Source organism: Falco naumanni, chromosome 3 (genome assembly GCF_017639655.2).
Source record: "Falco naumanni isolate bFalNau1 chromosome 3, bFalNau1.pat, whole genome shotgun sequence".
Taxonomy (NCBI): Eukaryota; Metazoa; Chordata; class Aves; order Falconiformes; family Falconidae; genus Falco; species Falco naumanni.
This window is the reverse complement of record NC_054056.1, coordinates 93,139,262-93,166,287: the sequence shown is the minus strand read 5'-3', so window position 1 is coordinate 93,166,287 and position 27,026 is coordinate 93,139,262. Positions and strand designations below refer to the sequence as shown.

The following is a 27,026-nucleotide window of genomic DNA, read 5'->3' as shown; positions in this document are numbered from 1 at the left end:
TATATTGGAACTCCCATGAGAACAAGGACTAGCAATCTTAAGACTTCTCCCAGCTGCTTGTAGAATATTCCATCTGCCTTTTCATCCTGGTTAGGCTATCTATAACAGACTCCCACTAGGATATCTGTATTGTTGGCCCTCCCCCTCATTCTTACCCATGAACTCTCAACCCTGCCATCACCCATCACTAAGCTCCAGGCAGTCGAAACACTCCCTGACATACAGAGTTACCCCACTGCCTCTCCTTCCCTATCTATCCTTTCTGAAGAGTTTATAGCCATCCATCACAGCACTGCACTCATGTGACCCATCCCAACCACACTTCCGTGATGGAGATGATGTCTCTGTCTTTCTGCTGCTCAATGGCTTCCAGCTCCTCCTGTTTGTTGTCTGTGCTTCAGATGTTGGCATAGGTGCACTTCAGCTGTGCAACTGATCTTGCCTCCAACCCCGGTATGCCACCCCCAGGCTCATCTCTAGTGAGGCTGGTATTATTCCTTTCCCCCTTCGTATCTAGTTTAAAGCCCTGCTAACTCCTGACCTAGGATAGAATAAAGGAAGAAAAGAGCTTTCTCAGTCGATAAAATTTTGACCATAACACCTGCTCAAAAGCATCATGTCTCACAGTTGTTCCATTAAATGTTCAAAAATTATGTTTGTTTTGTTATACAAGCTACACCACAGTAATAAGCCAAATCTTTTCCCATAAGCAATATGCAAAGCCATAACTTTGACTAAAATCCTTATCTGAGAATAATTATAGTATTACATAAAGAAACAAGTCTTTGGTTAAGAATAGTTTAATACAGCTATAGTTTCCTTTTCAAATGAAGTTTCTCCATGACTACTCCAGATATTGCAAGTTTTATTATGTGCAGTCTATTACCACAGTTATGTTTAACAGTGAAACTAGTACAATGTTGACAGATTTATAAATTCACATTTAAAATAATTTCAAATGACTAAGGAACTCTAAATCACAGTAGAAATGTGATACAGTAATTTTAGTAAGAAACAGATCACTAAAAAATTTAGAAGGCTCTATAAGGTAATGACACAAATCACAAAATAGCTACTTTAAAAAAAATTGATTAGAATTTTTGCCACTGGTGAGGTGATCAAAACCATGGACAAATAAGTTTCCTAAGGTTATCACTAAACCTTTCTAGTCCCTCAGTATAAAAGAGCAATCAAAAGAGAAAGCATTGAGTAACAGCTGATTATATATGTTAATGTTAATGAAAGACTTCTATATGAACATTTGAAATAACCAGGCTCAATTACATTTTGGAAGGATACATAACAGTACTGCAAAAGTAAATAAATCTCTTTTAAAAAAGCCATATACCAGGAAATGTTGTGGTGCCCTAGTTATGATGCTGAAATGAAGAGCAACTCAACACATTTAAAAATGATGTAAAGTTATTAAAATGATAAAGCAGCAATTGACAAACTGAAGGATTTGAGATGATGCTGGTGCAGAATGAGCTTAACAGGACTCAAATTAACGTTTGACAATCACTACCTAACGATGTTTTTTACACACAAGAAAGAGATCATGTTAATCCTCCCATTTCAAGGCCTCATCTGAAACTTCCCTGATGTGCACAGTGTTCTGTAATTATGCGACAAATACCAAAAGTTTCTTATATCAGCCACTTAATAATTGACCACTTAAAACTGAGACAGAACATCAGGCTACACAGACCACTAATTTCATCAATTATGACAAATTTAAGTTCAAGAACATTCTACTGACCTGCCAAAATAAAGTTAAGAATAAATTTAAAATCAAGTAAAACCTGTGTTCTTTCCAGGTCAGGAGTATGAGGCATGAAAACTTAGGTCAACAAAACGTCAAAGAAAACACTGTGCCACACAGACCCACAGCCTTAACTTCTTGTACCTTTTCCAAGCACTTCATACGCAAATATGTGTTTTGACATTATATACAGAATATGTTAAAACGTTCACTTACATCATTTTCAGAACTGCATAGTTCATCTCCACTAAAATGTGTTTTAATAAGAATAATGATTCTGTAAGAAGTTATGCAATTATTGGATAGACCAACCTAAATGGTTAAAACATGATTTACTATTCAGATTCAGGAGGCTTATGAGGTCGCAGTAGTTAAAACTAGTTGCAAAAATACTGATCCTAAACCATGACCATTAAAAAAATATTCTCCCTATTCCTTTAACTTAATGTTATAAATGAAAACATTGTGAAATGAAAATTTTAATATGCAAAAATTAACATTTTAAATAATTCAAAATAAGATCAAAAGCATGTGCAGCGAACTATAAAATACAGGGTGAAAGAAAACAGTGGAACAAGAATGTACTACTGACCTAATACAGAAGAGAAAGTTTCCCTTCCCCTACTCCTTTCCCTCCAAAAATACATACCTGTTGAATGTGTCTACTAGCTCGTTTCTGCGGTTGGTAGATAAGCCAGCTATACAGGACTGGATCAACATTAATTGCTAATCCCTGTACGCTGGACAAGAGTACTGCACCTGTACACGGTAGAAAAGAAAAAAATATGTGAACCATCTGCTAAAGAATTTCCATATATGGATTCATTTTTCTTGCAACAAATGATCTTTGATTAAGACTTTTTGTTTGGACTGGACTTACATATATATTTATTTTAAACTCCAATCAAGAGTAATAATTAAAGCATAAACTTCAATAACTTCTTGAAAGTGAGAAACTTGCCAGCACTGCCAGTATTATGGACACGGACACACACACAAAGAGCAGAGAATCACATTTTGATTTTGCTTATTACAATTTTTTTGCAAAGTAAAATGCTTGTTTTCACAAAGTTGTGTGTGTAACCAAATACACTCAACACCTTTCCTCAGATTCTCAGCCAACAATAACATTATGCAAGAAACAAGTCAATGAGACCCTTGACAGAAAGAGAAGAATATAATGCATGACTCCCCCCAACCTCAATAAAGAACAATTTGGTCTAGGACAGTGGGTTCTTTTAATAAAGACAGGTCTACTTGAGGTTAGTGGTCTACCCGAAGCTGCTCAGTACAAACATTTTTCATGTAAATGTGGTCATAAATATTCTTTAGTGGACTAGGTAGGTAAAATTAGGCACATTTTTTAACTCTGCTAATACTGGCAGTCTCAGTACTGTGAGCTCTTAGGATTTTATCCTAAGTTTTACAATATTATCTTATTTCCTTTAAATCTCACTTTTGAAGTCCTAGAATTACAAGATATGGCTACTGTATCTTCATTTCTTAAAAGTAAACTTCTAGTTTTCTGATGCTTGTGAAGAAAAACTGACATAGGAAGCATTAAGACTCAAAATAGGAGAAAAACTATTCTCAGTATCCAGAAATCTTAGCATATACTTCAAGCCAAGCACACTAAAACGTAATTTATGAAGCACCATTTCTGTTAAACCTGCATTAAAAGTCTGATGATATATTAGTGAGCGTTTTGTTTTAATAGCAGAGAAAAAGTATCTATTGCAGCAGAACTTAATCAGAAGCAAATAGATTAATATAATACAGAGGTATCAATTATATTGAAAAAATAGTACTAGCGAGTAGTAATAGGCAGCTATCTTTTGACAGAAGTTTTGCAATTTTACAACAAATAAATAAATGGAATAATGAAATTAACTAAATAAATTCAAAACAGAAATCCTGGTTACTGGAAGGTCCCAACACCAAGTTCTAGAGAATTACAGTAGTTCAGTAATTCAAAGAATCACAGTTCCTAAAGCAATATATACTATATTTACTCTGTAGTACACAATATAATTACACAGCAATCTGAATTCAATCATAAACTCAAATTCAGAAAGCTTGTCACACAATTCAATGTACTTTCCAAAAACCAGCAAAAACATACGCCTCAAAACACATCATACATCACCAAAACTGTAAACAGAAAAAAAAGAAGTTATGACTTTATTGTACACAACAAGATTTTAAAACCAGCTGAATTCCAAATGGCAGAAGACCCACCAACCTGGGGCAAGGCAAGCAAAGCCTGATGAATACAATGGGAAAATGGCAGTCAAGAAATACTCAAAGATAATTCATTTGCCTAGAACAGGCTTGTAGTTGGAACACACACTGTGAAGAGCTCCTATATGCAGACGAGTCTATGTGATCTGATGGTTTTAAATGTCAGTAACATACCTTAGAAATAAATCTGCAATTTAAAACAAAGCTGATGTCAAGCATAAAGTCAAGGGGTAATGTGCAAGAAGAGCGGTGAATATGCCTTGCAGTGGGATCTGGAGGAGACTAGAAAAAGCAGAAGGTAACAGAGGATTGATAAAGTATACGCTACAATCATTAACTTTTATAAGCTACTTGGATGCCAAAATAAGAGAATCCTGCATCTTGAAGAGATACTGCCTGTTGTCAGCAATACTTAATGAAAGGTTTAATGTTTATGTGATGTGACAAGTGGGAGTCAGAGACCTCCCAAAGAGTGAGGAATAAAGTCAGCCTACAGGCAAAGTCAACAAAAAAATCCCATATTTATAACAGACTCCTGAAAAGAAGAAAAAAAAAAAGTGTTACTGTAGCACATGATGCTCGTTACTTAATTTAGTTTCTTGTTTACTGCAAAAAAATTAGCTAAAACTAAGAAGTTCAATGCAATTAAGTCATGCTTTGAATTGAAACTATCTTTTCACTTCAATCAAGTCACACTAGCACAATCCCATAAAACTCTGAAGTAAGGTAAAATAGAAAGCAAAATAGTTTATTTTTCCAGTTCTTTTGTCTTTGATAGTTTGTGTCTGGGAGGGAAAAAAAAAACCCTAAAAAAGCAGCACAAGTAGTCAGATAAGCAATTATATTATTTGCCTTTCAATTTGACTGTCAGGTAATTTTGGCCTTGTACCAAGCCACTTCTGTCACATTGAATTACTGAAATTTACTACCGTATTTGCTGTTCAGCCACGATAGTCAACAAACAGTTTAACAACAAACACCTATGTAAAGTTTTCTGTGTAACAGCTTTACTCAAAATAAATAACTATGTGGACAAAGAAAAGTTTCTCAGATCTTTCTCCTCCCATTGCCCCCAAAAAACCCAACTCAAACATGTGTTTTCATGCCAAGAAATAAGAATCCCCCCTCCCCCCCAGTTTTCCAGGAAGATCTCACTGATGTGAGGAACAAGCTGTAAGTTGGCAGCAGCCTCCTTCAACATCTAAGAAAAAAAATTAATTGCTATTTCGTCTCTGACAAAATGCAATGCTTGAGTTCCCTGGATTTCATTAAGACTGTGGTGAACTTTCTTTTCTCCCCTCCCCTCTTCTCCTTTTAATTGAATTTACATTTCAGAAAAAAACAGACCTTAGTCCCATTCCATACTAGGTTCCTTTTCCTTATCCCAGCTCTTGCCAGAGTTATCTATTACATCTATCTAGTAACTGATTTTAAAAATAAGAATTGAACCCAACACCACACAATCTTCGAACGTTTGAGAATTTCCTCAAAGTCATGGTGTTATCTGCCAGGCACAGTTTGGGCAAATAATTCCTTTCCACCCCAACGTTCAAGCTGTACCCTGAAGGAACGAACCAAGGGGAGTCTGCAGGCGGACAGCAGAGGAGAAGGAACAGGAGGCAGCAGAGCACAGCTGCGCTTGGCACTCTTCATCCTGCAGACAAGCTCCTTGACAAGCTTTTTTGGGCTGACAGCTGCAGCAACAGCACTTGTCTTCCCAAGGGGCAAGGGGGGGAGGCTCGCAGAGGATAACCTGGGGCCTCCTGCACTTGGGCTGGCTCTGCCGCCAGCTCCTCCCACCTTGATGGCTGAGCAAAAGGCTGCTGGAGGAGCAAGGAGGAGCAGGGTCGCTAGCCTGGGGCTCTAGCCCTACCCTCTCCTTCAAAAGGGAAATTCAAGTATATAATAAGTGGGGAAAAAAGGGAATATGGTACTCCTCTGGTGAGGCAGAAGAGGACACCTGGGGGGTGCAGCTGCAGAAAAGAGACCAGAGGTGAAGGCAGGACAGGTGAAATGGGGCAGAGTCAAGCAGCAGAGTGGTGGTGCTGAGGGATGATCAGCAGTGATGAAAAAATGCGAAAGGGCTTCAAATATCACAGAGACAGAAGAAAAGGATGAAGGCAGCAAGGTGCTGAAAGAGGAAGGCAGAGGTGGACGAGCACTTAGGGAAGGAGAAGGGAGATAGCAACATCTGGTGAAAACAGCTGTCTATTTGGATATGTAAGAATTTTGTGAAAGAGTAAACTGCATTACTGAGTCACTCCCAACATTTCAGTGAAAAAAAATTTACTAGGAAGAGTAGACGATAACATTTCAATCATAAATTTACTTATTAAAACTCAACATTTAACACAGTAAACAGTAACAAACTATGATGCACTAGACATTGAGAAGCAGCCTTGCTATTTGCTGCAGAAATAAAATACATTTTCCTGCATGTAATAAAGGATCACCGTGGCAGAATTCTTCCTAAATTCTGTTCTGTGTGGATGCAGTATCCAAACACATCTATATTGCTATTTCCAGTAAAAACTTTTAACACATTTTAGATATTCCCCTATAAAATGAACTGGAAAACCTCCACAGGAAACTGACATTTAGTTATAGTTAATGGACACTTTCTATTTGGGAGGGATCACAAATATGAACAAAGGGAATGATCTACAATAAAAACAAACTTTGACAAGTTTTGTGTATTTTTAGTAACTAAGTAACTAAAGAAAACATTACACCATCTTGCTATATAAACCACACCACGAATTATTTTAGCATTGACCTCATGGCTCCTAGATGTCTCAGGATACGCGAATGATAAGCAGGTGCTGATACAGGTTGAGTTAGTATTAATTTAGTATTCAGTTATTTTAAAGGACAACAGAAAGAAGAATTAATCTTTTCACTTCTTATCTTATGGTTCTGACAGGCCTTTCCACTAAGGCATACTGCAAAAATGCAGATCTGCATATTACACCCAAATGAAGAGATCTTTTTTTATAAAAGTATATAGGTAATTAGTTCTTTCTGCTAGTTGACTCAGAACAGATGCACTGTAAATCACTAAATGTGGAAATATCTAACTCTGTTTAATTTTAGCCTGGAAGTCAACTAAGGGAAAAAGAGTGCTCTTTACTACTCTGCTTACTGCCAAAATGGCTCGCTCACCCACATTCCAAACAGGCTTTACCAATTAGCTATCCTACGGCTCCACAGCCATTTTCAGTCACATCCCAAGCTGAATGATGAGGGCTGAAGCAGGAGTTAGAGACTGAAGTTTCACAGCATAAAAATTAGACACGCAACCTTTTTGTCCACTTTGGAATACCAATAACAAGGCAATAGGATTGTCTTGGTAAATAATCGGCTTACATAGGAGACCGAGTCCTGCATTTCAACCTGAAGTGCTGAGTCAGACAAGGGAAACAGGTATTTCAAGCTGCAACAAAGTTTATGTCATTGTGAAAAATTATTTTTACATTACACCAGCTACAATAAGCTAATAATTTTTTCTAACTACTGAAATATATGTCTGCATGTCTCCCTATTCAAGGTTGACTTGAATGATTACAGATGGCCTTTTATGTAAACATTATCTCAATTTTATCTCAGAGAAAAATCTCCAAGTCTACTGTACTTTCATGGAGTTTTATGTACACCGAGTGCTTAAAATAACTCTAAGATCAATTAGTTCTGTTGCTTAGACCAGTATTAGAGTATTTCATTAAAACAGAAGTAGTGGGGTAGCATTTTCCCATGAACTAAGGCTCTTTGGTCTGTAACATCAAACAGTTCTTTCATACAATAGTTATTCTTTACTTAGGCATACACACAACAATATTTTAACACTATTCCTTTTGGGTTCTCGTTTTGGTTTTTGTTTGTTTGTTTGTTTCTCTTTTTAAGAATAAGCTTTTGATCTTTGGAAACATTCAGCACAAATGTATCTCTATTGCTATCATGACCTTGTAACTCTCCTGCTGAGGTTTATAGCAGAAAAGCATCAAGTGCTGAAACAAAAGAGGTCAGCATCATTATTTTTATTTCAAAAATAGAGAAGGTGAGGCAGAGAGGTTATTAAATCACACAGCAGGACAGCAGGACCCAGGGATAGAATTCAGATGTTAAAGTTATGTGCGCAACCAATTATCTACTGTAACTAGAAGTAAAAATAAATGTAGTGGTGTGAATCATAACTAAATCACTTGGGCGCAATTTCAGTTGAACATTCTGATAAGCCATTGTTAGGATTAAAGAAAAGTCCTATCTCCATCAATACATATACTGATTTATGGAATTGTAACACAGAATTATAGTCAAAGATATCACATAATGAGGTAAACCACAAAACTACTAAATACACTGATTAACAAAGGGCTGTATGTCAGGCATAATTTTTGTAAAGTACAAGGAGCCACATTTCTGCAAATCAATCCAAAGCAAGGTGTGGAGAACAACCCTCAGTTATTTCATATCATCTTTGCCCTCTGATGTTAAGAATGGAATTGATTCCATTTAATATTTTGTTGTACCGAGGAAAAACACTATGACATGTTGAGATGCAAGTTTTCACAAAAATGCAAGAACATTCATATTTAACTTGTTCCCTGTATGTTTTTGAAAAAAAAAAAAAAAAAAAAAAAAAGATATCTTGAAAGGCTGCTTTGTTTTCCAAAATTCATTTCAGCAAAACTTTAATTTCCTTTAGAGAATACGGTGACGTTGGTTCATAGTATTCATAATATATATAAATATAAATAAAAATCATAATAATATTTATATTAATAGGCAATAGCAATCAAGAAAAGTAGCACCTGTGTAGGCAGCTATAGTATACAGAAATGTCAGCTTTATTTAGATGATTACTGAACTGTCTCTATGAAAATGTAACAGCAATATTCCTATGCTGAGCGGCACAGCATCTCTTCCTTAATTTCAAGGTTTTTAATGCAAGGATGTCTCATTCAAGTATCATTTCCTCATATTCACCTTTAAGTCCTGTTAATATATTTAACCATTGCACTTACTAATCTGTAATTATAAGGAGAATGAGAAGGTTTACATTCAACTGAAACAAAGGACTATACACGTAGAAAGGATCATTATAACAACTTCAAAACCATATTGTCAGGAATTGAATAAAATGAACATTTTAGAAAACACAAAGTGTTTAGAACACTTGCTTTGTTTTACTTATTTTTATTTTTTAAGGGGGGTGGGGGCTCAATGTTCAAGTTGCCCTGAGTTATGTTTCCATTCAGAAAATGTAGGGTGGCCCGAACTGACTCCAAGCAGAGGTTGTTACTGGAGAGAGCCCTACGCAAACATTTATTCAGAAACCCAGCAGTTCTGACAACTAGCAACTTCAATTACAAAAGGTATCTACCAAAGCCTGGTCCCTTTGTCTTTTTTCACACCAAAGTTCCACTAAAAAGCTATCTAACATCTGACGTGGCAAATCTGATCATCTATCTGACTCTACATCCTTAGACTGTGTTTATTATGAAACTTCATGGATAAGATCTGCTCTGCTAGCATCGTGATACTTTCACATATAGAAGAGTTAGCTCTCAGGCTACCAACAGTTCTGCCTCTGTATCTGGTCCCACCAGTTACTTGTACGACAAAGGTTACTTAGACCTCTAACTAATGCCATAAACTACATTAACTCGGTCATACCTGACCAGGTTGTCAGAACACTAACAAAGGTTTGAGAATTTTAGCTTGTTTAGCTCTGTGACAGAAGAATTCAAATAGGCATTGTAATGTCACGGCTGTTCCTTTTCATCGTCCATATGGAACCAGTACAACTCACAGTTACTCGATCTGGTGGATGAAGAGGAGACTGTACATTTCATTAAGTAAGAAGTTATTTGGTGCTCTGAAGAAACTATGAGGCAATTTACCTAATTTTTTATTTGCTCTATTTGGCTGAGACCTCCTTGCTCTTATTTTAAAGGCTGTGGTGGCCATTTTTTAGATTCACAGTAATTCCATGAAGTGGATTTCTGATGAACTACAGAAAACAGACGCCTTCTCAAGCAGACTAGGAATGAAACGTTTATATGGATATTTTTTGTTAAACAAGAATTTTGCTAATTTCTGTATTTAATGGACTGAGATTAGCAATGAGAGTAAAGCAGCAAATCCCTTCTTTCATTTGATCCCAGGAATCTAGTGCTAATGTTGGATCATGTTCTACTCTGCAACAGAAATGTGAACAAATTTAATTATAAAATAAGAAATATGATGGCTCAAAACTAAGGAATCAACAGTCATAAGGACAAAGACTAGTTATGTAGTCTACTGGAATTCCCTACACATATTCCACAAGGTTTCATAAAAGGCTTTTGAAGAAACTACGCTACTTATAAGGGGTAAGTGAAGAAGTTAAACAGATAAATAATTTGAACCTGGATCAAAAACAGTGATAGGAAAACACAGTAATTTTCACTATGGAAGAAGGTAAAGCCCTGCAGGGACCTAAACTGAGCAAGACATTCCAGGAGATTAATGTGGTGACCAACCCTGCTGAGCTATCCAGAGTAACCAAGAACAGAGCTGATCGAAGAACTTCCAAAGTATCCCACCTGATTCAATACAGATAAACATACTTTTCCTACTATATCGCTGCCTCATATCTTAGCTTTACATATAAAATGGTAACTCAGCTGACTGCTTTCACTCAGAAAACATTTCCGTTTTTTCTAGAAAAGGGTTAGCTCAGTGTGCAGTAGGAAGGAAGAAAGAGGCAATAAAACAGAAAACATCATCTATACCACTGCATAAATCCATTGTGTATGCAGACACTGAGAACACTGAAGGCATCACTGGTCAGTCAAAAGGGTCGTTTTAAGCATTCAGACCTGGAAACTTTTGTTTCACAATACCATTCATTCAGTATTTATGCTCCCTGATTCACTCTACGCTCCATGCCAAAAGCATTATACATTCTCCAAATCCCAGAGCAGAGAGCACAGAAATAAAAATGTATACACACATGTATCTTGAATTTCGCTTACTGGTTAAGTAATTTTCTTCATTTCTAAATGATTGCCTATTTACTACAGTCAACTCCAAAGCAAATGGGTTTTGAACAACTCCAGGTCCAAACCATCTGGATGTGAACCTCAGAGCCTTAGACAAACTGCAACAGCAGAACCTCCTTTCCAAACGCAATATGATTTGTAGATCTTTATGACTGTCTTGTTCTTGGTAAGTATGCATACAAATGTGTAAATACCACCAGCAGCTGCGCTTCAAATATTGTTTACACAGACATTAGTTGATGAAGATACGAGGGTCTCCAGATATGCAACAAATGAGTTCTAATCACCACAGCACAGTTTGATTAAAAAACCCTCCAAATTCCACACAGGAACTTCTGCACAGAGAGCTTCAGCTTTGCCTAAAAACTTCTACCTGCATGTAGATATTCCCAACCCTCTTTGAGGGAATGCTGGATATCAGAAAGACTGTTTTCTTGGTAAGGGAAGGCCTCAAACTGCCTGTTTAACTAAATTAACTTTTTATTCTTGCAGGACAACAGGACTGCAAGAACAGCAAGAATCAAACAACCCTGCAACAGCCAGGTAGTGGACCGAAATTGAAACTAAAGCATCCTGATGGACAAACGACTTATCTTCAAGATCTAAAAGACAGCCTGCATACTCCAGCTGAAAGCTTGCATAAAAGCAGGGTGAGGACCATAGTCGACTTGAATAAGCAATCTATTGTGTGATCTTTCTTGCTGTGAATGAGGATGTTTTCAATAAGGGATAGACAAGGCTGAAAAACTATATGCCCTATTTTGAGATAGTTTAGTGCAGGGCCGCTAACTATGGCCTGCAGGCCACATATGGCCCCCCAGGGTCCTCAATCCGGCCCCCAGTATTTACAGACACACACCCCCGTCCCCCCCACCGGGGGTTGTGGGGGGAAACCAAGCAGCCGCAGATGACTGCCTGCCACTGCATCCGCGTGCTGGCCCCTGTTTAAAAAGTTTGAGGACCCCTGGTTTACTGCAAGGTTGATCAGGGTGCAAGCTCCCAGGGTTCTAGGTGAATAGCTCATAGGGAGCAAGAAAACACTGGAGAAACTTAGAGCAGAGGTCTCAAAGCTGATTTAAATAAGCTGGGTTTGAAAGTATTAGTCATATAGAAGCATTCCTAGACTTGTGGTGCATCTGTGAAGTCAGATGTGGCACAAGGACATCAGAAAAGCAGCATAGATTCACTTTTGTCTTTGAAGGACAGACTTCGTCTTCACTTTATAACAAAGACATCTATAGCAGGTAATTCTCGGCCAGAAAAACAGCCAGGAAGATGACGTTACAATTATCAATATCTCATTCAGCTTTAAAAAGCAGAAAATAGCTGAGGTCTGCTCCAAGGCTCTGAAATAATGGGAAATAGATCCTTGCTGGAATACTTGGTTTTGTCCATGTCCCAGCAGGGAAGAGAGAAACACATGCTATCATCTCTCTTCACGCAGAGAACAGTATCAGTCATGATCCAAATGTATTACCCTTAACTAAGCTATCAGAATGCCTAATTAGCCCTCTCAACTTTTCTACTAAAAAAACCCAGCACGGTGAAGCTTCACTATATTTCGTTTACAAACCATGATTTCTATGACCTGTAGGCAGTTAACCATGCATTGTAAAATACATAAGCACACTGATATCAGGACTGCATCCTCCCTTTCTCTACGACTGCATTGGTAACAGTGCTACCACACCACCTCTGCTACTGTAACACAACATTACAGAAAGATTGTAAACTAATGATATAGTTAAAAGCCAGAAATGCCTCAATATATCTCCTCCTAAGTGATTTTCAATACAATCTCCTGTTTATTACTTTCATAATACAGGTTTTAAAGTAAAACCAGCAAATGCTCTAAAAACATCCAAGATGTTTTTTAATGCAGTTCAGCTTCTGTATTTATAAACACCTCACTATTGTCAGCGAAAATGCTATTTTGCAATTTCTTACAGCAGTATTCCTCTGGGAAATGCAACAGGATTCTTCCCCTATGGCAACAGGGCACCAAGGGAGCTATTTTCATTCCTTCTTCAGCAGCTGAACATTTGTAGTGTTGTGACTATGGATACCAACTGGTCTTGCACTTTCAGTTATAAAACTGAAATCTTTTCAGCAGTAGATACCTCATGTGCCTTCTCTTAAAAGTAATTTGAGTAATATATAGCTGTGGTCTCTTTCCTTATTTCTTAAAAATTACAGCTTCCCAGAGGCAACAGGAAACACAGAGAAGATTTCATATAATTTCTTAGGTGTTCGATTAAAAGAATACAGACACAGAGGTTGAGAAGTAAGAAAATAATATAGGAAAGCAAGCAAGCTTTACAGTAGAAATTCCACAGAAGATTATGCTTTTCTATAGCAGAAATGTTAAGTAGAGGAAGAATAGCAAACTATGTGTCTTCTAAACAGAAATTCCTAATTAATTCGTATATTCCTGTATATTGTTTAAGAAGACTTCATGCTTTACACCAGTGATACAAGATTGCAATAAATAGCATATAAATTAGTTGCCAAACAATGAGCCAGAACAAAAATAGCCACAGTACATTACACTGTCAAAGTTGTGACACTACAAGAGAGGTAAAGTTACACAGGCAGTTCCACTATAAACTTTTTTTTTTAATATGTGCACCACAACAGAACTTGATACATAGGGCTCAAGATGAAAGCAAATATTTTCTTAAGAAAAACTCCAAACAAAAAAAAACCAACCAAACAAAACCAGCAAGAACAACAACAAAACAAAAAAAAACAACAAACAAACGAAAATCCAAAAAACAACAGCTTTGAAAAATGTGAAATCTGTAGTGCTTGGTTACTTATTGGGAAAGAAATACAAGTTCTAGATACTATGAACATCAAATGGTCAGGTTTTCTAATGGACAATCATGGTCATTTCTGCAGCTATCATCCGCGTAGGCAATAATTTCAAAAGGGGCTTGTATTTGTGAATGACAGTACACACAGAAAAAAAAAACAAAAAAAAAACCACTTCATTGTATGTGTGCTCAATTTACACAAACAAGGAAAATTACATTTTAGAGGTCAACTTAACAACATCATATCTTATTATTTTGTTAACACCAAATTTGAATGAAATTCCAGTCCTTTACAGATCATTTGATTTTGAGCTTTACAGTACCATTTTGATAGACTTACACCTGCCATGTAAAACCAAAAAGCCTTCCTCAACTTACAAAACCTAAGTGTAAGAAAGGAGGGAGAACAAATGAGCAGCTCCACATATACTGAAATGCTTATAGCAAGACACAAAAAGGCATGGACTAAGTGAAATCTCAGATGTGGAAATACTGCCGTTTACACCTAGAGGAGGGGAGCCAGCTTCAACAAGTCTTGGGAATGCGCTGCAGTTTCAAAAGATTCTAGAAATACTATTTCAAATTAACTATACTACATATTGGAGGACTTTCACAAGGAGGACAAGATATGCAGTGTGTAACTAACTGAAAAATTCCCACACAGCATAAATATCAAGGAGAAATGCCCTGTTGCTGCATATTGTGAAATTGCCTAAAATTCTGATTGCATTTATGTAACAGCATGCTGAATGCATGTAGTGCAATCTGGATCCCCTGCCTGCCGTTTTTTCTGTTACTTGTCTAACTTTTATCTGAGGTGCTAGCAAACTCAGCAGAATAAATAGCTTCCTTCGTGTAACCCTTCTGTAAATAAACATAAATCCTACAAATAAACAATGACTACGAATCACAGATTCAGTCACCTCTATATGAAATGTAAAATTGCACCTTCACTGGTATCAATGTTACCCCCTTCCAGAAGAACTCCATATACTGGTTACAAAGAGGAATCAATATGACTTGTGCTCTAATTATTTGATAACTTCCTAAACTAGCGTTTATGCTACTAGAAATGTGCAACAATTCAGACTCTATAAGCAATGGTGACAGTCACTATGAATGTTACAGATACAGATTAAAGAAGATTCTTAGCTGGGCAAGGGAAAGTTCTTTCACAGAAATGAAGTACTTAATGTTAAAAATGACAGGACAGAAAGGATGCAACACAAAGCACCAACACAAGTAATACTGGAGGAGACTGCTGATCATCCCACCTTTATTACTCAGGGCAATTTTGAAGATATTTAAAGTAGTTTAAAAAAGTGAAATAATCTTCTAATTCATAAATGTTCCCAAGTAAATGTAACAAAAATTCTGAATTCCTGAAAAAACTTTTCTCAAGAATGTAATGAATGTTACCATGATCACCAACAGACAAATAATAAAAACATGTCTTTACAGGTCATATAGAGGGCATAAAAATCAAAAGGATTGAGTTAAAGGTGATGTTTAAATCTTCATGGTACAGTACAATATAAATTTTATAAAGTATCATTAAAAAGAAAAAATAAATGAAAGAATTCTTACATTCAGAATATCATTAAGGATATCCAGATTGCCATAATCAGTTTATCATAGAAAGTTGCTTTATTCTTCTGCCTGAAACAAAACTGTCAGCCTCCAATGCAGCAAGCAGAAAAAGTAACTGTTAGTCTTTGCACATCAGAAATTAATGCACAAAACTACAAAGCCAAAGTTTGTGCTGCTCGTTTCTACCTGCAGTAAACCCAGAGACGGTTATGTATTGTTTCAAAATTACTGAATCATTTAGCTGATGTAGAACTAAGTTATCCTTCTCAATACCAACGTGCTTGTAAACTTCGAATATACAATTAAGTCAGCTGTTAAGATAAATTACTGTGAAGATTCAGAAGAGCTAGCTGTGCTGCATCCAAAAAAGAAACACCTAATATAGTAAACTAATTTTCATTTAGACTGAAACATGCATTCTTGAATGCTGTCCAGACTCATGATCAATATCTTCTCACTCATGGGGATCTAATCAAGAACTTATTAGGGGCAGGCTTGCTAAATCTCGTAACTAATATTTCTGAATTATAGGAAATCTGTATTAGATTAACTACACTTAATATACGTTAAAGCATTAGTTATACTATTATGTAAACATACCTATTTTAAAATCAATTCTTTAACCTCTCCCATCATTCCTAAACTTTTTTTAAAAGTTAACACAAGTTAAAATTTAATTGATTATATACATTTTGATTAATAAAGCCAAAATGTTGCTTTGTTCAGTTAGTATTTTAAATCACTTTCTAGCTAAACTGAAAGCAGGAATTTTACTTTCACTTTTGGCCTTCAGTGAATGGTTCTCCATTAAAAATATCAACAACGCTGTCCAGCTGGCTATTATTTACAAAAAATTATTTATCTATTTTTTAATTATTATTTTTTAAAAGCACATTAACTTCTCCAATATGGGCACTGGAAAATCACAGGTAAGGTAAATTACAAAATGCATCTTTTAACTAGTAGAAGTGCAGAAAGCTGCTGTCATACATTTAGGCCACAGTGGGAGTTTTTAAATTTGTTGCCTTGAAAAACTGATTTTTAAGTGAAACCAGCTTTCACGTTTTCACAGTGTCTTCTGAGAGAAATGTTACAAATAAACAGAAACATGTAACCTTTAGCACTATTTTGGCAGTAAGCTGAACACTGCAGCTTTATGATTTTACAAACCTCATTTAAGATTTTTAGCAAAAAAAGTGTTAAGTAAACTGTATAAAACATCTGCACAAGCATTAGAAGAACACCGGGTTTATTTACAAAGCAAATATTCCTGCAGATGGCTAACGATATATCATGATGTCTTCACAAAACTAATTTTCTGAGCAGATCTTTTGGGGATGTGCTCCAAAAAGAGTGGTATGTGCTCTTGCGTCATATTTTACAGATCAGCAAAAATCGTACCTGCTACAAACTACTTTGATCAAGTTTTCCTGCATTTGTTAGTGCACATGTCAAACTATTAAAATTATAATTAAAAAGTAGCCAAATCAGGTAAAAACAATAAGAAAATAATTGAAAAGAGTTCTAAGCAATCAAACTTTAAAAGGAATGTTTACTTATAAACATGCTTTAGATACTCCATGCAATTTTAAATTTTCTGCCTGACACCACGGGTTCTGGGTCCTATATGGTCTCTACCATGTAACCATAGCACTGGCTAAGCAAATTGTTTTCTAATCCAGATATCTCGGAGTTGTATTTCTATGCTGGGGCTGGAGAGATGCCAGTTCTAAAAACAAGACGTGAACGTAACAGCAAGCATACTATATAATTTCTGTACCTGTAAGAGGAAAAAAGCTAGAGGAGTTTACCTCATCCTCATTTTCTTGATATTAAAGGAGATAATTCTGACCAGCTGGTTCTTCACCAGCTCATTAACCTCATAGTCCTTTATTATGATTATAACACTCCACATAGAAACCAGATTTCTGGAATAAAATGCAGATGTTTATAAAGTCTTGTGCCTGTTTATAGCTTCATGTTTTGTGATACTAAGTGGATACTTTGCTTTGGGGTTGGGCTTTTTTTTTTTGGGGGGGGGGTGTCTATGATTTTTTTTATGTAACTGGTGAGATCGTTTAAAAAGCGGCTGATGGATAAGCATTTCAAGCATGCAGTTGTCATTCTAACAAAACTCCATCTTGGATCATGGACTGAGTAATCTTGAAGTTCCATTAAGTCACGGTTTAAGAGAAATCCAGTTGATACATACCGCTAACAAAAGGAGCAGTACCATACATGCTGTATTTCAGTTGCTTCTCACTCCTTACCACATCATTAATTTTACGTAGAATAAACTATCTTCTTTGTTGCTATTGCTGCATAGCTGGTTTCTCCTTCTATGTAAGTTTATACCAAGTCCAAAGGTTATTAAAATCACATAAATTTTCCGTAAATATTCATCTATGCTCAGCTATCTCCAGAGTGACAAGCTAGATGCTAAACAGTGTCCCACTGAAGAACATGACAAAATAGTTCAAAATAACTCTGTTTACTTAGCTGTTTTCAGTCCAAGGCAAAAGCAGATGAGTAGTTAATATGACTGCCTTGGAAGTTTTCAATTTCATGTTCTTATTTTACAGATATTTTTAAAGAAAATAACCTTTGTCTTTACTTAAAATGCAGAGAATTTGCCAGAAAATAATTTCATGTCGCCAACAGCTAGAAATATCCGAGTTGTGTTTGCACAGTAACTAACTTAGAGTACCTCCTTAATTTAAGGAAAATAACTTTTATTCAGATCAATCCGGCTGTGTTTGTTTCTTTCTCTGTGCCTCAGAGAAAGAAACAAGGAGACTCACAACCGCAGCCTGCTACAGTTATGGACACATTAGAAGTACATTATTTAATAGAATCTGTTCTAAATTCTTGTACCCTCAGCTGAAAAGCTCCCTCATGGATTGCTATGAAAATAGCAAGGTACACTGAGTGAGCAAGCACCTTATTGTGCAGCTTGTGCTGCTTGCTAGCTATGAGAGCACGTTTACATTAGTGTCTGCATCTGTCATATCTCAGAAGACCTGACAGCACCCTAAGTTATTTCATTACATGCAACTGTCTCTAGTACCCTTACACGGTCTTTGTAACTCAGATGTTACATGCTGAATTCCACATTAATCCTTCTCACACAACCACACGACTCATAACATCTTCCTGCACAGCAGCAAACCTTTATCACAAGCTGCATTATGATTTTCTGTTTTAACAATTTGGAGCACATTTACAAATCTACAAGAAATATCATTTAAAAGCCTAAAGGATTCTTGTTTTTGAATAGATGATTGTCTGGTTCTCCTTGTTTGTCAACATGTTCAGCTACACAAGAGCAGGATAACAGATTTCAATGGAAGTTTAATGCATGTTTTTGATTAAAACAGGCTAAAACTGAATTTTATTCAAACTCCCAGCTACTAAGAAAAAGATGTTCCGTATTTGAAATAATTCTAATAATGACTAAAGAGAAATACTATGATACTAGTAAATCAAATCACAGAGTTATAATAAAAGAAAACACAAAAGTGATATTTAAATGTAAATGAAACTCGGTTGAGAAAAATACAGTAAGCAAACGTATCCAATGTCAAAAGATGCTGGAGTTAAAAATTTAGGATAAACACAGATGGCAAGATTAACCTTACTTAAACCTTGACTTTTACATGTCCTAGCTCGCACATTCATAGGCTACAATCAAATCAGATATCGTTTAAATATATAATACATGATAATACAAGAAAGTTGTAAGTCTCCTGCCCAAGAGGTGTGGTATAAAAGTAATACACCAGTTAAAAACAACCCCTCAAACATCTATTTCGTGTTAGACCGCAATTTAACGAATACTAATTGTTGTTTAAAAAATCAAGGCAACAAAAGGGTTCTCGGACATGAAAGATTAGTATTTTTAACATCAAAGAACCTACTGTACACTTCTTTATTAGACATGACTTTTTCAATTAAGTGGAATAAAGTAAATTAATGTAATAGATCATCTGTGGATCTAATCTGAATTTTTGTAGTTGTGCCCATATCTCATACTCTGCAGCTGTAGTGGCTAGTGAAGTAGTTACAGACACTGAAAAAAAGACAGTCTTTTATAGATGAGATTTTGAACATCACATATTTCATGTGCAGAACATTTTATACTCTGAAATTATTACAAGGAGAACACTATGGGGGTAATCCATTTAGTATTTACAATTAACCATCTACTGATAAAAATTCAGAAATTAATTCAGCCTTGTATTATTCTATGGAAGAACAATCATTAACAGTTTCTTCCTGATATCAGAAAAACCCTTAGCATTAATTCTTCTAATAAGAGATTAGAACACTACTGAGATGTAGAATTTTTATATATATATATTTATATTTTTTTTTAAACAACGGAAGAGATAACATTTTATTTAGAACACTCCTCAAAAATTATATGCCATATTTATTCCCACTCTCACAGGATAAGCAGACTGACTCCTCCAGCCCTAGCAAAGTCTTATGTCACAAGAGAACACCACATGCAGGAAAGGGATAAGAAACCTCCACTTGAACCAATATGCCCAGTTCCCAGCACCTTCCAGCATAAGTAGCCCTTCCTCCCAGATGGTTTAGCTAGGTCTCCCCGCCCTGGTGGGGCATGCTAGCACATACTAATTCTGTACCTTCTTTCAACTCTCAAGTAGTAGCAGCAATCTCTTGCTAACACACACATAGCAGACACACTGCTTGTGAAGTGCCTATGGCAGGTAACACCAAAACCAGCACTACCTCCAAGCAGCTGGTTGAAATGAAGCTACAAAATTAACTTTCACAGTAGGATTCTGTCACGTTAGATATCTCACTGGGAATTAGAAAAAGTCATTTATTCTAGCCACAAACTTCACAGTACTCCAGCTTCAGTATAGCGTAAGTCAAATAATAAACCTCAAAAGTAATGTAAATCATTATTACATGAAAGTTACTTTCCTGCCATTACGGCCACATTCAGAAGCAACCCACAGTTCTGAGTGTCTTTTAAGTATTTCCCGTTAGTGGAAAATGTTTTTAAACATTCTCTAAGCTGAAAACTCAATCAGATAAGTCTTTGGTGAAGCAACTTTTTCTCATCATTCTTTCATTACAAGGTGAGTATATAATGTAAAATAACAAATTAGATTTAAAAAAAATTGAGAGAAGCTATAATCTCCCTTTACTGAGATACTATTCAAAGGCAACACAATTTTTGTATTGTCCAATGGAAGCATTGAGTTGCCACACACAGTGCATGTTTTTATTGATTAATAGGGAACTGTGGATCCTAAAAGTCAGCCCATGAATCATATCTTAGGTGCCTGAAATAAGAATACATGAGTCAGGCTTCCAGGCTAAGAAGGAAGGGATGAGAGGGAATAATAATGATGATGATGATCATAATGATAATAACAACAACAACAACAGTAACAATAATAACAATGACAACAACAATAATAATAATAAAGATAAAATGAACAGCCACATCAAAACCCAGGAAATGTATTTTCTACGATTTTCTTCCGAGATCTCCCAGAGCAGTTATTGGATCAAGAAGGAAAATAGGTATTATCAGGGAATAAGTTATGAAAAAAATCCTCTGTAGTTATCGACTATCTCCCAAGGCATAAACAGTATGGCCCCCTAAAGAGACCCAGCAGTGCCCTCTGGTGATCCAGGTCAAATTTAGCTGTGTTACATGGGCAGAAAAACTGACCAGTGCCCCCACAGAAGCTCCAGTTAGAGGACTGTTGGGGCTTTACAAAGGAGCACATCCAATTTGCACATATTTGTACCGTTCTGTGAAATTTTTGCTACAAAGTCTACTTTGTTGGAATGAATAAAAATTGTGTCTGCATTTGGGGACAAAAAGGCCCCACTATGCATTGTGTCCAATACACTCGTTGCAAGTTGTCAGCCCTTTCGTAACGCTGAAGATGACAGTGGTAGACCGCACAGTTTCAGAAGATGAGACAAAAAGCATTTGTTTTCTTGTTTGCTTGGGTGATTTTGCACACACACACACACACACACCCTTTTTTTTTTTTTTTAAGTTATGTAGGAGATTCTCACATGAACAACATGGCAGGTTCCCACAAGAACATGGTAGGCTAATTGATTTACATCAACTAAGCGCAGCAGATTGGCATTATCTTTTGGTCCTTTGATAAATTTGGAAGAAACAATGGAAAATGGTGGCATGTGAAATTCTGACAATGTTGCTGGTTCTAATGGAAATCCAGTATTCAAAAGCCACCCAAAGTATTTAAAAGTATTGGCAGTTAAATCTACCAGGTTGAATTCCCAAAAGAAAAGCTTAAAAATATATTTTTAAGGCATAAATAACTTAGGTTCTTAATATACTGATATAATTACTCACATTTTATATCATATTACTTCCAACTATGGTTACTCTTGCTAAGTTCTAATTTTTCTTCCATGCACTGTTACCTGACAGCTTCCTTCTATCTGCCTCATCTTTTCTTGCAATTCTTATGTTATATTGTTCCCAACACAAAAAAATTTTTATTCTCATCAGCATCTTTCCTTATTTCTTCAAATGTAGCCCCTCAAGTACATTTAAAGTTTTCACTTTCAACCCGTCAGCATACCCCATACTCTTACATACATGTTGTCCTACTCCTACCCTTTTGGTTTTGTTTCTTACCTATGCTGAGTTTTCTGAACGTGTAATACAGGGTTTTTTTGAATGTACCATTTATTTTTACAGTGTGACAATTAATGTAATCTGATTTGAAACTCCATTTTGGCAACTGAAGTTTTATGACAGTCATTATATATAGGACTCATACAGCAAATAATTATCATCTATAAAGTTCCTACTACGTCTGTATTACTTCTATTTGAAATTTAAACAAAAATAAATAAGAAAGCAGACTTGCTGCCTTGCATGCATTTTGATGCGGTAAGCCAAACCTGAAAACCTTTCAAGTTTATTCTTCAGTTGAATAAATTTAACTGGACCATAAATAAAAATGAACACAAATTCAGAAAAAGGGAAAGTGAGAAAACCTTTAAGATGGGATTTTGATCCTTTTTCAATACAAGTTATGATAATAGGACAAGAAACTTCTACATTTTGGACTCTCACTTCAGATTCAGAGGAATGGTGTGAACTCAGACCACGTGGATCTAAAGGGTTTTTTTTTCTCTGAAGGAAAATAAGGCACAAGACAAGGAGTGTGTCACTCAGCTCCACTTCAACAGCTGTTCTTCCACTCGATTCTATGTCAGCTAACTTTTCTCTGTAGTCATTTTACTGCTATCTCCTGTGCAACTGGCTTTTGTATCTGCCCTAAAATGGCACAGAAGTGCAGCAGATGCATTACCACTGAGTATGACTGATTCTTATCTGGCTACACAGTGGGTTCAGAAGTAAACCTTTTAACCTAATTTCTTTCCTAAAATACTATTACTCCTGCTAATCCATATTACATCTTATTTATCAATAGGTTATTAAGGAGATGAATAATAGGTTGCCAAGCTACCATTTTGTTTTCCATAGTTCAAAAAAATGTTTCCATTCCTTTTCTGTTCACCACAGTAAAAAACAACATCCACTGTCAGACACATGATTTGCTGATCTCTGCCACTTAGCAGCACTGCTTATTTGGAAGGCAAACTGGTAAGAAGTACGATCAAGAATGAATGGATACTTTTGTTGCTAACAAATAATCAGGCAGAGCTTGTGAGCCTTACAACACGAGGACATTTGTAATTTCTTTTTGTCTTTACGTTATTTTGCATTGGTTTAATTCCAATATTGCAAATGAAAGCCTCAATTTTAAGATAAATCTGAAAAGTTACCGAGAAGATAACTTACTAGTATTTACAAAGGTTTACAGTAAATATAAAAGTTGCTGTAAATGCCTACATATCCCCTATTCCTTCTACAGACAATGAGCAAACACTATCACCTACTTTCCATACTAGATTTGCACTTCAGAGGCAAGATAATACCTTTTCATTTGAAAAATTAGTTTTATCAATTTACACAAAGGATGGACATAAAATAAAGGATTCCATACAGCTGAAGAGAATGAAAGATCTCCTAGATATCAAACACAGGAAAAAAATATTGCTGTATGCAGCAAACTTTGTTATTTGGTACCATTTTAATGGTCTCAAAATACTGAAGAAACCAAAAAGGGTACTTTCAGCAAAAGAAGTCATTATTGACTGCATTTAATAGATTACAAATTGTTGTCACTGTGTAGAACAAATTTAATGTTGCAAATGGTAACATATATCAGTATGTTTAAAACAAACTGGAGCTAAGCAAGCATATAGTGTAAGTATAACACTGACTTTGTACTTGTAAACATCCTTTCCACAGAAAGCCCTTTGGGACACTCAAAGAATTTACTGAATGAGCTACTTGGAATAAATAAAGAACACTCGACTTGGCCTGTAAGAACACTCAACTTGGCCTGTAACACTTTAACTGATTAAAAAAAAACAGTTTTAACTGTTCCCCTAGTTGCCTGGAAATGGCCATTTAAAAAAATGCTGCTGTGGCAATAGTAAATCTTTATTAATTCCTCATTTTTGGATTTTCCTGCATGGGACTCGTTAAAAATAATCTTTCAATCCAACTAGTTCAGATTGAAAATTCAGTACTATACAGAGAACCACATGAAAGTACAGAAAACAAGTAAGTTGTTTGGTTTTTTAAAAACTTATTCACAGAAATCAGATAATTCTGGCAGTAAAATTAGCTTAAGTGATAGTTACATAATCTAAATGAGAAGATGCATTTCTTGCAGCTTATTACCATGCTTACCTTTAACAAAAATCACTTTTAACTCAGTTACCTGTTCCAGCTACATGAATTTGTTCAAATGTCGTTAGAAATGACCTGTCAAATTTTATTTTAAAAATCTTGAAATGGATTTTTAAAATTTGCAGCTGCACTTACATAAAATTAATTTACAAATAAAGTTTAAGTGGTTGAATCTCTATGAGTAGAGTTAATTTTCTAGAAAACTTGAGGGCTACAGGTGCATTTGCAAAATTACCAGTTGTAACTACTTTAAGAGTGCATTTCTTTTCAAGTTGTCTGTTTGAGAGCATCAACACCTACCTTGCCATAACTTATTTTGTTTGGATATCGAGCAAATAAAAGCAAGTTAAAATTTAAAAGCTCAGAGTTGACAAAAAAAATATTTTTGAAACTGCTTTATATACAAAATCCCTTCCCTATGTCCACCGTACATTCTGACTATATCCATATGGGGGCAGTAATGTTAAAGAAAATAAGATACCCTAAAGCATTCACCTCAATTAATTTGTTCACAGACAATTTCTTAAACACAGATTTCTCAAGACAATACTAAAAAAAAATTTTTTGGAAGGCTACTGCTCCTCAGAACTCTGTTTAAAGGGCTACCAGAGAATAATTACTCTTTTCATCATCCAGAGACTAGATCTATTTCTCAGTGTATTTAATTGTCCCGATGAATAACATACCATTATTTTCACATTGGACTTACTAAATCTAAAGCAGTATCTACATTGCAGCACTGTCTTAAGACAGGCAGCAGGTGGGGAGGACCTAGCTCGTCCATAGTGTCTGAAGAAACAAGGTGCTGAAACAGCTATTATGGATTGTCACCAGATTAACACTTCCTGGACTAGAAGAACTTTATCTTAATGTAAATTACTCTATCAGGTCAGCTGCCTTCCCCCTCCATGGAGTAGCTGGAATCTCCATGGGATAACCTTTGCCTGCACATTCAGAGCAGCAGCAGCTTCTCCCTTGAATTGAAACTGGCCTGAATCAACAGCCCCATCAGACTCAACAAATGAATGTTCTTTGAACCTTCATCCTGTACCCCTCAGGCCATTCCCAAACCAGCCACCAAAAAACCACCATCACATGTAACTGAAAAAAGCCGGTTCTTCCACAACTTTTCCATGAAACTAGATGATTAAATTGCCACCAGTTATTCAATGGCTTCCTGAATGTACTGGTAATCTACAAGGAAGAAGTCATTTATTGTTAGATGAAAGGTTATAGGAACACAGCAACCAGGTCTATGATTTATTCCTGGTCTGTCTCTTCAAATACGAGCTATGGAAGCATAAATGTTTGCAATGTTTTATAGAAAAATCCCCCAACAAAAATAAAACCCCAGAAAATACACCAAATATACAGTACAGTGTTCATTACCCTGATCCCTTCACTAAAACTTACCATCACAGTCCCGCAAACAGCCTTCTGACCTCCCTAGCACAACAGTATTCAATCTTTTATCATGAAAGTGTTCGGGAGTGCACCTCTGTGAAAACAGGCCATCTAAAGTACAGCCTTTGTACCACTCAGAAGTTTGAAAATACACTGGTTTAATGCAAGTTGCAATATACTGTGATGTTATAAACCAACCAAGAAGTAAAATAGAAAGCTTCATTTTGTTCAAGATTCAATGACAATTTTTTTTTCCCTGCATAAGTTATCATGCAGAAGTGGAGTTAATCGTATCAACGGAACTCCAGACCACTACTATTAACGCTGCACTAACTGGAGATGGAAATTTTGTGTCAAGGTTATCTTCTAAAACTATGTAACACTTAATTGGCTCTAAATACATCAGCCTAGGTGGTAAAAGATCTTGAGTCTACTCAACAAGAATCCTATGATTGCCTTAAAAATCAACATATCCTAAAACCTATATCATTTAAGGTGCAAAGGGTATGACACTTGCATCTAATTTTGAAAAACTGAGTGGAAGCCTTTTTGCCTCCAACTGTATTTCAGGATGAAAATCATTCCCATTTCCCTTCAATGAAAGTAAACCTATTTTCCCTCACTCTGCATTTCCCAAGGCCAAGTCTCTTCTTATCTCCTCTTCACCGTGCAGTCTCCTCCATCTTCTTCTGCAGTTCATTCACCGCTATTCATAAACATCTCCCAACCACCCTTTCAATTATCCACAGGTTTTTCTTCTGTTCATTCACACAAAATCACAGAGCAGAGGCAAATAGGAAAGTAATTAGAAATAAGATGACTTTGAACTGTAAATAAATAAATAATTGGAGTCCAAGAGTGGTATTTCGAACAAAAATCACAGTTATTTCTAAATACTCATTTCATCTCAGAACTCAAAATGCTAAATATCACTGAGGTCCCACCACACTGGAAAATATGCAGACACATTCTACAAAGCAATATAGTAGTTGATACAAATCTGGAACAATTTCACAAAATGTTTTGACATCAACAAGTTGTACTTGCTGAGCTCCCAGCCACTTTGGAAAAGAGGAAAAATAACTTGGTTCTCTATACAAGAATACAGAAGTAAAAGTTTAAAACCTAGCTTTGAAAAATTCTAATGAGGTCTGCAAAATGGCATATGGTACCACAACTTCCAGGTGTAATTTTATCACCATAGAAAATGAATGCATAATTTATGATGATAGCTTAGATTTGATTACCTTTTTTTTTCCTAAGGATTTATCAGAATGTCTGATAACTTCCTTAAGACTTCTGTAAAAAAATGAAAGGAAAATGAGAAGAAAACTTCCTAATTTCTCACAATGTTATCCAACAATGGT

General features: G+C 35.9%; 1 protein-coding gene across 7 annotated transcripts in view; it reads right to left on the bottom strand.

The window, feature by feature from the left end:
* Positions 1–27,026, bottom strand: part of VPS13B (vacuolar protein sorting 13 homolog B) — a 477,375-nt gene that overhangs the window by 264,317 nt on the left and 186,032 nt on the right. For all 7 annotated transcript variants that reach the window (XR_005827096.1, XM_040588251.1, XM_040588255.1 and 4 more), the window contains one exon: positions 2,412–2,521. Coding sequence is in view for 6 of the 7 variants with exons in the window: in XM_040588251.1 (XP_040444185.1) it covers positions 2,412–2,521 (110 nt within the window). In the remaining variant the exon portion in view is untranslated. The remainder of the gene's footprint in view (positions 1–2,411; positions 2,522–27,026) is intronic.